The sequence below is a fragment of the Sphaeramia orbicularis genome, chromosome 11, assembly GCF_902148855.1.
Source record: "Sphaeramia orbicularis chromosome 11, fSphaOr1.1, whole genome shotgun sequence".
Taxonomy (NCBI): domain Eukaryota; kingdom Metazoa; phylum Chordata; class Actinopteri; order Kurtiformes; family Apogonidae; genus Sphaeramia; species Sphaeramia orbicularis.
Genome location: NC_043967.1, coordinates 3,284,391 through 3,298,036, shown reverse-complemented (window position 1 = coordinate 3,298,036; position 13,646 = coordinate 3,284,391). Strand labels below are relative to the sequence as shown.

Here is a 13,646-nt window from a genome sequence, read left to right as displayed (position 1 = left end):
TTACTTAATAGATGCGAGCCATAAGGTTCTGAATCAATTAATCATGATTCGATTCAGTATTAATTGATTGATTCAGATTCATTTAGTGATACCAAAGTACAATTTTGAGTTGTAACCTGATTATTTGACTACTGCAGCCATGCAACACACTATTAATATTCATATTAGAAAGGAAATAAATCTGACATTTCAGCAGTATATACATGAATCTGCTCTGAAATAATGAACGGAACACAAATGTTGCCAGGTTTCTCTAGCGGCTCAGAATGGACTTCTTCGTCATCTTTATTCTGTTTTATACCTGGTGCTTCCAGCCTTAAACCACATTACTATCACCCTGGGGCACCGCTACCAATAAACAGCCTGGACAAAAAAAGGAACTGCCTGGATTTAACTAAACACATAGTTCCCATCCTTCCATGGGTCAGTAGTGCAGCAGTTCAGAATGTTTCAGCTGGAACAGATTCTTGAACTCTACCTGCTACAGTCAGTGTCCTCTCTTGTCTCTAATGTCATACAGATTGGACAATGCCAGGACTGGTCAGGATCATCAGGTCTGGGACAGAATGGCTCAGGGACAATCAGACATCATTTACACATGGATTAGCCTCCATAAAGTCCAGACTCTAATTTGGGATGCGATGAGGACATGATACAAAGGTCCAATTCTCCATCATCAATAATCAAATATTAATGGAGCTATGGATGGAAAAATAGTGTGAACCTTAGTGTTACACTACATATGCCACCTTATGGCACTTGCGTAACATTAATCGCCTCCACCCCTCCCTTACCCCCCATACCACTGCTATCCTTGTTCACAGTTTTGTCACCTCTCGTCTGGATTACTGTAACTCTCTCCTCTTTGGTCTCACACACAAATCTCTCCATAAACTTCAATTAGTTCAGAACTCTGCTGCTGGCATCATCACCAGGACCCCCTCCACTCACCACATCACTCCTGTCCTCCAACAGCTCCCAGTTAAGCTCCAGATTGAATTTAAAATCCTTCTAATGACATTCAAGGCCATCCATAACCTCACCCCTCCATATCTGTCTGATCTCCTTCATGCTGCCACTCCCTCTCGTACCCTCAGATCTTCGTCCTCCATCCGCCTCCCTGTTCCCTCCGCCCGTCTCACCCCCATGGGGTGTAGAGCATTCAGCCGCTCTGCTCCCCAGCTCTGGAACTCCTTGCCAACGGAGCTCAGAAATATCACCTCACTCCCTCTTTTCAAATCCAAACTCAAAACCCATCTGTTTAGATCTGCTTTTTCTTTGTGAACGCAATTGCATTGTCCAATTTTTTTAACCTGCCTTTTGTTTTTTAGTCTGTTTTATTGCTTGTTTTATACTCTCCAGTTTATTGTTTTACTGTACGGTGTCCTTGAGTGCCAAGAAAAGCGCCTATAAATAAAATGTATTCTTCTTCTTATTATTATTACAAGCATTATGTGGCAAAAAAAAAAGGTGACAGTGAATGTCTCGTGGAATCAAAACCAAAGGTAATGCAATGAAATATTGCATGTAAGACTTTTTTTTTTGTTGTTTTTTTGGCCGGGCAGTGTATATTGGCAAACAATCATTTAAGGTTGGAAATGTTTAGAAAAGGTCAATTATTAAGTAAAAATAATAATATTTGCTTGGAATTCACGAGTAGAGGGAGGGGGTTCAGTAATTCTGCAGGTGGATGATTTAGTATAATTTAAAAATGTTGACACATTTTGAAAAACTACAACAGTGTATTAGGGTCACATAAGAAATTAAAGACACTTGCCACTATGAGAATAAAGTCATAAAATATTAAGATAAAACCCATAATTTTATGAGAATAAAGTCATATACAAAAAGAGTCGTAATTTTATGAGAATAAAGTCGTAGTTTTAAAAAACTCATAATTTAATGAAAATAATGTCATACTTTTCTGAAATTAAAGGTATCATATTTTGAGAATAAAGTCATAATATTACAAGAATAACATTGTAATTTTAAAAAAAGGTGGGAAAAATATAATTTACAAGAACAAAGTTGTACCCACTCATCAAATAATGGAGAACTTGGAACATTTAGTGAGGTTCTACTTTCTTTGGGGGTTTACGCACAAAGGCCAAACATTGAGCCTTTTAGCTCCGCCCACCATCAACACATTAGCATTTGTTGTCTGGTCCAACAGAAGTGAAAGTTGTGAAAATTACGAGTTTTATCTCAATATTTTACGACTTTATTCTCGTAATGACAAGTGTTTTTATTTTCTTATGTGACCCTAATATGCTGTCATACTAAACTATTTTGTTTCAGTACAAAGTTGTCTTTAAATGATGGTATGACTGAAATGGATTTTTTTTATTGCTAGTTTCAGCCATTTAGCAACATTTGCTTGGGGTTTCAATAATTCTGCTTCCAACTGTATTTGGTTTATAATTTCCTTTGCTCTTTGCTCCACTTTTGAATGGTCTAAATACTTGTTTGCATGTGGTGAGTGAACAAAACTGGTAACTGTGTCTTTACAGGAATAGAAGGTCAGTCCATAAAACACACCCAGACTGTGTCAGTGTTTGATGCAGAGAAACACAATAGAAGAACACAGTTAAAGAGCTGAACAGCTGCACAAACCAAGGTTTCATATTGACAATTACGTTACGTTTATTATTATATTATGTACTAAAGCTCAAAGTCTATGTCTAACATTATCACAGTCATTTGTTTCTCTGTCATAAATCCCATCACTTGCTCAGTCCAGAGGAGTGAAGTGCATATGTCCAATACGTATAACATCTGTAGATAATGTTTATGGCGTTCAGAGTGTGATGAGATAAAGAGGACAGAAATGGTACAAGGTCATGGACTTGTGTGGACATATGTAGGCCTGCCAAGACCCTCCACAAATGGACATCAGTAACCTTTACCATGGACATAAGTGGATTACCACATATTAACACCATAAACAGTCGTGCATCTCCTGTGCAGAGTCTTTACACAGTTCATTTACAAATGTTCAGCAGTGTTTGCCAACAGCTGACCTTTTCTGCTGAGTTTGTTTGAATGAGTTGTTTTTGCAGATTAGTGAGGATAAAAACACCCATATATACTTCAGATCTATAACAGCAGGGTGGTTTTCTGTTTATTGACTAATTTTTAAAATGGGACAGTTTGTATTAATTAACATTTACACATAAACAGAGATTACAGCCATATGGCTAAATTCCGTCTCGAGTAGGGGTGTAAGAAAATATCAGTTCTGCAATATATCATGAAATTTCATTTCACAATATTGTATCGATATTAAAAATTACTGTATCAATATTTTTAGGTATTTATTCAAATGCAGATATCGTGGAGGTTCATGTTTGTTTTTTGGTTTTCTTTATTGCTTATATCTTATTTATTATTATTTAACACTGTTTCGTTAAATAATGGTTATTTGAAGCATCCTAAAAGCACTTTTATTGTGTTAATAGAATATGAACATTTGAACAGAATCTTAAACTGTAATGTCTGTAAAACAGAATTTAAGTTTGAACACAGGAACATTTTGTGATATAGTATTAGATCCTGTTGTGATCAAATAAAAATGTGTTCAGTGTTTCTGAATATTTCTGGTGTAATTCAATTCTTCAAGGAAATAATCATTAAAAAAAAGAAATAAACAAAAATTGCCTTTTTAACATTATCGTGATCCTATTATTGTGATTTGTATCGCGTCGCCAGATTCTTGCCAATACACAGCCCTAATCTCGAGTCCTATTGGCAGGTAAAAAAAGAGACACAAAGAAGAAAAAAACAACAACAAAAAAACCCCAACTTATAGATCACATAATCCTATAACTGAACTAAGACATACAAAAAGAAAAACCAACAAACAACACATAGCGCACACAAACAGACAAAAGCAGGAGGACCAAGGCAGACAGCCAGCATGAACTGTAACAGTGTGAACACCCAGGTAGACAGGAAGCACAGACATGGGTGTGTGTGTGGGGGGTGAATGGTTTATATGACCGGGAGGGGGGGTTAGTGGTCCATCCTTGTCAGAGTGCGGGGGGGGGGAGCGGTCTATCTGTGTGTGCGTGTGGGGGGTGGTAGCGTGATTGTCAGAGCGGAAGTGAAACTGACACGCTTTACTATTCCTCTAACTCTCCGTGTAGCGCGCACACACACACGCGCACACACACACACACACACGCACACACACGCACGCACACACACCAAGGTTCTACTAGTTTTGGATTTTTCATTATAGTTTAGTTTTATTTAGTTTTGACTTTTTTTTCTCTAATTCAGTTCATTTTAATTCATTTTTAGAGCAGGTTTGATAGTTTTTATTAGTTTTCATTATTTTCTAAATGCTTAGTTTTAATTTAGTTTTAGTATTAATTTTAGTTTTGTCGTATCTTTTCTCTTCTTCTCTGTCGTATTCAAATAAATCCCAGACAGGACTCTGCTGCTTTCCCCCAACTTTAGTCTCCATGTTTCCAGGTAGAGTGGAGACCAGAAGACGACTGGAAACCACCAGTGAACACAAGTGACGGACCAAAAAGTGTCATATGGTGCCACTAGCTAAAATTGCTAGAATTGATTTCATATCAATCCGACATTGACAAAGACGAAAATGAAGGGAATTTTATCCACAATTTTTATCCATTTTAGTTAGTTTTGTAAACACACAATACAGTCTCAGTTAGTCATCATTTTTTCTTTTAATTATAGTTTTTATTTATATCAGTTAATAAAATGTTTTTACAATTCTAGTTTTCGTCATTTCGCTAGCTCTCCTTAACAATAATAACTTTGACACACACACACACGCACACACACACACACACACACACACACACACGGGTTATACATAATCGGCCGGCCCATTAATCGGTTGAAGTCTACTGTTAATCTGTTGAACTAATTCTTCAACAGTACATGAATATCCAAAGGTTCTGTCCAATCCAATTATTAGTCCAAAATGTTCTGCTATTATCTGTATATATCACTTCGGTTGTAATATGTCTGTTCAGTAAGTTTATGATCATATTTGTCATGTTGTAGTTCCAGTCAGTCTTTTATTCTGAGACTGAACAAAGGTCCAAACTGCTGTCAAATCTCCACAACAGATTTGTGTTCATAAAAACTGATCATTTGAACATTTTGATCCAATATTGATCACAATTGTAGTTGAACATCAGAGCTAAAGCCCTATGTTTCATTTAGGATCCATTTATGATGAGAACAGCATGTTTTGGACATTTGAGTGTAGTGAAAAAAAAAAGATGTGGATTTTGAGTCCCTGTGTCACGCAGCAGGAATTTGAGTATTTTTACCCCAAATTTTACTTCTGTCAGTTGTACAATGTGTCATGTGAAAGTACTTACTCAGACCTGTTCATACACGTATTAAACATAGAGATCAGTTATTTAGTTTAAACACAAACACTACTGAATAGGACATGTGTCCCCATGGCACCGCTGGATCTGGACCCGAAGTAAAGGAAGGAAACAAATTCATCCATAGTTAGAGCAGCTGTTCAACTGCCCAGAGGAGTCACAGCGTACTAGTGTGAAGACAGTTCAAGTAAAAGGCAACTTATTGGGCAATTTAGGCAACAGTCAAAACTATTCGCAGCTAATGCAGTTGTCTGTGTAAGTGTGTGTGACTGTAGGAGACTAGAAAAAGCAGGAGAAGCAGAAATAGTTTGTTCACTAGTGTGTCTGTGTGTGATCACTAACATTATGCAGAATGAACCAAGGACAGAATAGTTTTGGATTTTTCATTATAGTTTAGTTTTATTTAGTTTTGACTTTTTTTCTCTAATTCAGTTAGTTTAAATTTGTTTTTAGAGCAGGTTTGTTAGTTTTTTATTAGTTTTAGTATCAGTTTTAGTTTTTTTTATATCTTTTCTCTTATTCGCCGTCGTATTCACATAAATCCCACACAGGACTCTGCTGCTTTAGTCTCCATGTTTTCAGGTAAAGTGGGAACCAGAAGACGACTGTAAACCAGGTGACAGACAGTGAAGTGTCATACAGTGCCAACAACTAAAATTGTTGGAGTGAAATAAATCAATTTCATATCAATCCGCCATTGACAAAAACGAAAATGAAGGGAATTTTATCCATAATTTTTATATGTTTTAGTTAGTTTTATAAGTACACAATATAGTTTCAGTTAGTTATAGGGTTTTTTTTCAATTAAAGTTTTTATTTATTTCAGTTAAAGAAAATGTTTTTTCAATTCTAGTTTTCGTCATTTCGTTAACTATAATAACCTTGGTACTAACCATTCAACTGTTGATTTTCACAACTAAGGCCCATGTGTTTGAACTCACCAACATGACCACACACCAGTTGAGGATTCCCCTGTAGTTGCTGTAGCCACTGGCCGAGCTCAGGAGAGACTCCTGAAGAGTGTGACAGCTGCAAACACACAGTGGACAACTTTAAGGAGGAGTTTTACAAAAGTATTCAAGCAGACACCAGTTTCCTACACTTTTGTCTTAAAAACCTCAGGCATAAAAACAACAGACTGACATCAACCCATTCTGACAAAGTCATTTAAGACTAAGGCATCTGCCAGCCGCCTGTCGAAACTGATTTAAATCTAAAGTATACATTATACTTTTACTATACTATAAAGTATTATTTCACTATACATTATATAATATCACCATACAACTTTAGAGGCATTATCGTATTTGTCCTTGATATGATTATGATGGGGGTGGGCGACAGGGCAAAAATATGTCACGATTTTTAAAAAATAAAATCACAATCTCGATTTTATCACGATTCTTTACACTGATTTTTGGGAACTAATTTGCCAGTTTCTGAACAGTGCAACCAAACAACTACCCAATGTAAAACATAACCCTAAAAGAAAAATAATTTAGCCCAAAGAACCTTCCAGAACATTTTTAATTTAGTTTATGCAATTTTGCCAACATGTGCCGAGGACACAAACATACTAAAATGTAAATAAGACTATGATTAAGTGCACTGTTGAACAGAAAAACTAAACTGGTGTTTACAAACAGTGCAGGGAGGTCACGCGGGCATCTTCAGAATTTTGTCACGATGTGCATTGTGGGAAGCGAAGGCTCGTCCAGCCACCTGCCAGCGGCAGCACGAGCATATGATATTATATGGATGAAACACGATGCGGAAAGGGCTGGAACGTGCAAATGGCTGGAGGAATATGCATAGAAGGAAGGGCGCTCCTGCCGTTTCCGCGTCGTCTGTAGCAGCTGCTGCTGTCAGACAGCGGAGCAAACCGGCGTTTCCCACAATGCATGTCGTGACAAAATTCCTCAGATGCCCGAGTTCCCTCCCAGCTCTGTTTGTAAACACATGGTTTGTTTCTGGTGGATGGAACTAAGAAACTGTTCACCGTAGTGCAAGAGATTCAGGTGAGTAATGACAGACAGACGAACAGATTCCTGATACTGAGGATATGACTGAGGTTTGACAGATTTGATGAAAAATTGGTCACGTAAGTCTCCAGCACCCTTAAAATAGACTTGCCCTGACATTTTAAGTTTCACTTTCACTGCACATACTCTTTGTGGGGTACATGGAACGCACCCCCGTGCAGAGTCCTGCACTGGGTCAGGTACACATGGGAACTTAGAAGTGAGTTACTGTGTAGACAATGTGTTTAATCATGGGTCGGGTCATGGGTGTAATGTTCGTGGGTAAGGGTGGGGGCCAGTTGTGGAAAAGTGGTGGACCTGTGCAGGACTCTGACGTGTGTTGAGTCTAAAGCTGCTTCCCTGTCCACTGTCTGTCACAGATGGGCGGGGCTTCCCCGCACCGCATGCTTACATGCACAAAGAGAGAGAGAGAGAGAGAGAGAGAGAGAGCGAGAGAGAGAGAGAGAGAGAGAGAGAGAGAGAGAGAGAGGAGAGAGAGAGAGAGAGAGAGAGAGAGAGAGATTGCAAAATGATAAACTATTATATATGAAAACAAAGGGTTAATAATGATTGTTTTTTGCCTGAGCCAGAACAGACAGATGCCAAGATGCTGGTGCATGATTAATGATTTTAAATCATATTTAAATAAATCATTGAAAAATACAGTAACTTTAATAATTCAGTAACTTTACAGTTTTTAAAGTTAGAAAGCAGTGTTTGAAATCAAGCCGGGTCTGCATTTTGCTAAAACTTTAGAATTGCTATCAGAACCTTAAAAAATACCCTGATGCATTATCAGTATAAAGAAAAAATAACTAAATAAGCACTAAATACACAATCATAAACTGCAGATGTGTTTTTGTCATGTCTTTTACACCACTTTCACCAACTTGCCCTTTGTGTTTTATTTCCTGTTATGTGCTTTACCTCATTTACCTCTTGTTTGTTTCATTTTATTTGTTTGTTTTTTACAAATGTCTGAAAAAAGGAAATCACCATCCAGTTTCTTCAACTTTCACTTGGGATCATGAAGTCTTTAGACTTGAAAGAACCTTCTTGTGGTTATTTTCATTAACAGATATTAATATTGTCATTTTGACTGTATTACCAAATCCTAGTTGTAACTGGATCATATTAACCATGGCTAAAAACTAAAGGTTGTCATGGATAAATAGATGATTTTACAGATCAGTGGGTTTCTAAGTGTTCCAGTCTGGTTGAAAAAGGTTGCACGACTCATTATGAAGCACTGACTATTCATAGTGAGTCAACTAATCCACCAACTGTGACAAGAGGGTAAAGTGTTGTGTAAAATTAGGTTAAAGGTACTGACCACAGAACAAAACTGGAATTATGAAAAAAGACGCAAGTCGTCTGTGAAGGTTTTCTACACACGTGGACATGCCCAGAAGAAGACTTATTAAAAAAACAAATAAATGTCAATGTAAAGAGAAGGACAGAGTATAGAACCTTTACTGTTACAAAAATGACAAATCGTGTAGATAAAAGATGCAAAATCCAGAATGAGCTTCAAGACATGACAAAAACAACATTAAAGATTTGTCATTTTAAAGCTTCTCTAAACATGACAATCGCATAACGGAGCATTCAGAACAAACTGTAACATATTGTAATAAAATGTTTTTTCAACATCAAAATATTCAATGTACAGTATATAAAACACTGACACTTTGAAAATTAAGAAATGAACCCTAAAGAAAATGGATACTACAATAATTGTAATATATTTCGAATATCCTGATAACAGTTATTTTAATACATGAGCTTATCATTGTCAGGATGGAGGAGTCATGGACCAAAGCAGGAGGGAAACATACACAGATGTAGACAGTAGTGTGAGAGCCGCTGTGGTTCCATAGTCCACATATTTATGTCCCTTCACACACTCATTCAGACTCTATATGTGTGATAATATATGATACTGTATATATGTGATAATATATGATACTCTACATATAATATATGATACTGTATATATGTGATAATATATGATACTCTATATATGTGATAATATATGATACTGTATATATGTGATAATATATGATACTCTACATATAATATATGATACTGTATATATGTGATAATATATGATACTCTATATATGTGATAATATATGATACTCTACATATGTTATAATATATGATACTCTATATGTTATAATATATGATACTCTATATATGTGATAATATATGATACTCTATATATGTAGTAATATATGATACTGTATATATGTGATAATATATGATACTCTATATATGTTATAATATATGATACTCTATATATGTGATAATATATGATACTCTATATATGTGGTAATATATGATACTCTATATATGTGGTAATATATGATACTCTATATATGTGATAATATATGATACTCTATATATGTGATAATATATGATACTCTATATATGTGATAATATATGATACTCTATATATGTGGTAATATATGATACTCTATATATGTGGTAATATATGATACTCTATATATGTGATAATATATGATACTCTATATATATGTGATAATATATGATACTCTATATATGTGATAATATATGATACTCTATATATGTGATAATATATGATACTCTATATATGTGATAATATATGATACTCTATATATATGTGATAATATATGATACTCTATACATGTGATAATATATGATACTCTATATATGTGATAATATATGATACTCTATATATGTGATAATATATGATACTCTATATATGTGATAATATATGATACTCTATATATATGTGATAATATATGATACTCTATACATGTGATAATATATGATACTCTATATATGTGATAATATATGATACTCTATATATGTGATAATATATGATAATGTGTGGGACTGAATGACACCAGTCACTTCAGATTATTCTGACACCAGACCAGTCCTCAGTCACACTCACAGGGTCCAGCATTAGTAGAAAACTGTAGGTTTTGAAAGCTGAGGGCACACCTGGACAGGTGGGTGTCCACTGCACGAGCTGTGTGTAGGACAGGCGGGTCACTGCCCATGTGACCAAATTAACCCAATCACAGACATGACCCTGTCTCTAAACCCACTGTCCAACTGAAGCAGGTTCAGAGGCCAGTGTATTCAATAGAACCAGACTAAACACAGGGGGCTGGGGGGGGGCAGTGACCCCTACTCCTTCTGTGCAAAGAAACAAAAACAAAATGTCTAAATAGGGAAAAAAAAATGAAGACGTGCAAACTTTTTCTTTCTGGTATAAATAAACCATCATGCCCCCCCTTACCTGAGCCAGTCGTCCATGCCTCCCTCTCCGCTCCTGCTCTTCTTGGGGCTGGGGGGGTCCAGGGGCAGTGCCCCCCCCTCCCTGTCCACCCTGCCGCTGCTCTTCTTCTGTCCGGCCGTGGCCTCCGTTCCTTTAGCCGGTCCCGGTGGGGGTTCGTTCCATTTGCTCCCCTTCCCCTTGCCCCCGCCGGCTGCTCCTCCAGGGGGGGCTCCTCCGGGGGGGGCCGTGGTGGTCCTCCTCCTGCGGGAGCTGGGCCCTGCCATCCCGGCTCCTCCGCTCATTTCGTCGGCGTCCGTCATGCGGTTTTTCACCTGCGGGACATTCCTGCTCCGGCTGTTTCCGTTTGTCTCCTCCGTCTCTGTTTAAAGCTGGATCCGGATCCGAGTCCGGGTCCAGGTCCAGGTCCCAGGGCGGAGGGTTCTGTCCTTCAGTCCGCAGCCCAGTCCGCCTTCATGGGTCTGGTTTATCACAGCCGTTCACTCTAGGTGCTCCTGTTGGGTTGCCAGATCTGTGTTTTCAGCTGACATCCCCCTATCTAGTACACGTCCTCATACTCTGAATTATATTCCACAAAGCTCCGTATGTTTTTTCAGCACTATAGTGACATGTTATGCACCATTTTATGCACTTTCTGTATCACTTAGAGATGGCATTGTCTGTTTGTAAAGGAAAACATATAATTCATGCTCTAGGCCTAGTTGACAATTCAAAATACACTGTACAAAAAAGTCCCACACACGATATTCACTGGATTCCTTTAGCTTTAAGATAAGAGTTTATTGATCACACTGTTGGGAAATTGTGTTTAATGCAGAAAAAAAACATATAAAAAGCAAAACAAAGTGCAGATAAGACACACAGAAATCTTCAAGAGTGAAACATGAAATATGTAAATAACCCTGAGTACAATTGTTAAATTCACTTCTGTAGTTGTGTCTTGGCTTATTGTCTTCATTTTGACTAAAAAAAAGGGCAACTTCCGGTTTGGATATAGTGTACTTTTGTTTTGAAGAAAAACTTCCTAACTTGACTTTGAAAAGAAAAATTGTTAAAAAAAAAAAAAAAAAAAAAAAGTTTGTGTTAAATTTAGAAGTCTAATGGAATATTTTGTGTCTCTTACTGGTCAGTCTGGTCAGCTGTGGCTACAAATATAGTTTACCTCCACCAGAGTGGGAATGTGAGAGTGAATGAATAATGGGTCAATAATGTAAAGTGCTTTGGGTGCCTTGACTAGCACTAGAAATCTGATCTATTATTATTATTATTATTATTATTATTATTATTATTATTATTATTATTATTAATTCATCATTTATGTCGAAATTAATGTTTATTGTTGGGTTTCAGTCAAGCTAATCCTCATAGTTGTTTTGCTAATGTGAAATGTAAGTGCTTTGTACTTACACATGTTTTCCTCTGTGTTCCTTTAACTCTTATGGTTGATTTAAGGATTTTTTGCCATTAAAACTAAAAATCACATAAAATGGATACAAGTGAATCAGAGCTACACTGGTCAGTATGCCCACAGAAAAAAATCTTGCATACCAAAATGAAGAACAGGCTAAAAGAGAAAAAAGGCTGCTATGTATATATGATGAACCATGGAAAGACCAAGTGAGAATATACAGAGAAAATCTAAAGAGTGATCTAAGTTAGCAGAAATCACAGACGATACTGATAAGACTGTGAATGACATGGAAAAGGCTTACAGTGAATTCAGAGCAGCGGCAGTTCTATCTTGAATGACACCCTAGGCAAGCCCCCCCCTCAAGAGCCCCCCCCCCCCAAGAAAAAAAAAAAAAAAATCAGGGTAGAGCAAACTGTGATGTGTATATAATATGTCCACAAGGACATTTAAAAATATAGAAAAAGTAACCGGATGTGTGGGTGGAGGAAAAAAACACACACACACACACACACACACACATATATATATATATATGTATATATAATTTAAATTCAATAGACAATTGCCTATTGTTATGTGATAAAGTGCTCACATTTCCAGTTTTCCATTCTTGAACTTGTTAAATGAACAATCCTCTTTCAAAATAATTTGCAGCAGAAGCAAAAAAAAAAAGGCTGTTGTTCTTCTCTGAATATCTCAGCTAACTTCTAACCATCTTTTCACCACCAACTAATGTCTTCTTGAAATATTGGTGGTGGCTACTCCTCCCATCACTGTCACTCCTATGGAAAACAAAGTCAGGTGGTGCCTTACTTCCGTGCGTGCAGATAGCACTGGGGACCAGATGGATGTGTAGTGACCAAACCCCCCCCACTCCAATTTGATCAGCATATGATACACCGATTCAATGACCCATGTTCCCTGTTCCCTGATGTCCCAGTTTTTAAACTGGGAAGGGCTAAGTTCAGACGTTATGTTTTCGGAGCTCCATGTTCCAACTTCCAATGCACCACCTCGACTCATATCACCCAGAAATCACCCATCAATATCTTCAGGGAAATGATAGGAGGAGAGATATTTTTGGGGTCTGTTGAGTCTGTTTCTAGAGGGTACATGTGTTTGGCTGCAGAGGGAATTTTTTTTTTTTTAATCAATTGTGTTTAGTATTTGAAAATAAAAATACAAATGTAGATACACTATGTTGCCAAAAGTATTTGTTCACCTGGATTGACTTGCATATGAATTTAATTGACATCCCATTCTTAATCAATAGGGTTTAATACGACATTGATCCACCCTTTGCAGCTATAACAGGTTCAACTCTTCTGGGAAGGCTGTCCACAAGGTTTAGGAGTGTGTTTATGGGGATTGTTGACCATTCTTCCAGAAGTGCATTTGTGAGGTCACACACTGATGTTGGACAGAAGGCCTGGGTCTCAGTCTCCGCTCTAATTCATCCAAAGGTGTTCTATGGGGTTGAGGTCAGGACTGTGTGCAGGCCAGTCCAGTTCATCCACACCAGACTCTGTCATCCATGTCTTTATGGAC

General features: G+C 37.2%; 1 protein-coding gene across 2 annotated transcripts in view; it reads right to left on the bottom strand.

The window, feature by feature from the left end:
* dgat1a (diacylglycerol O-acyltransferase 1a) overlaps positions 1-11,157 on the bottom strand; it is a 34,360-nt gene extending 23,203 nt beyond the window's left edge. For both annotated transcript variants that reach the window (XM_030146763.1, XM_030146764.1), the window contains exons 1-2: positions 10,691-11,157; positions 6,317-6,404 (exon numbers count right to left, since the gene is read on the bottom strand). In XM_030146763.1, the coding sequence (XP_030002623.1) occupies positions 6,317-6,404; positions 10,691-10,989 (387 nt within the window). In that variant the 5' untranslated portion in view covers positions 10,990-11,157. The remainder of the gene's footprint in view (positions 1-6,316; positions 6,405-10,690) is intronic.
* Positions 11,158-13,646: the final 2,489 nt, after the last annotated feature.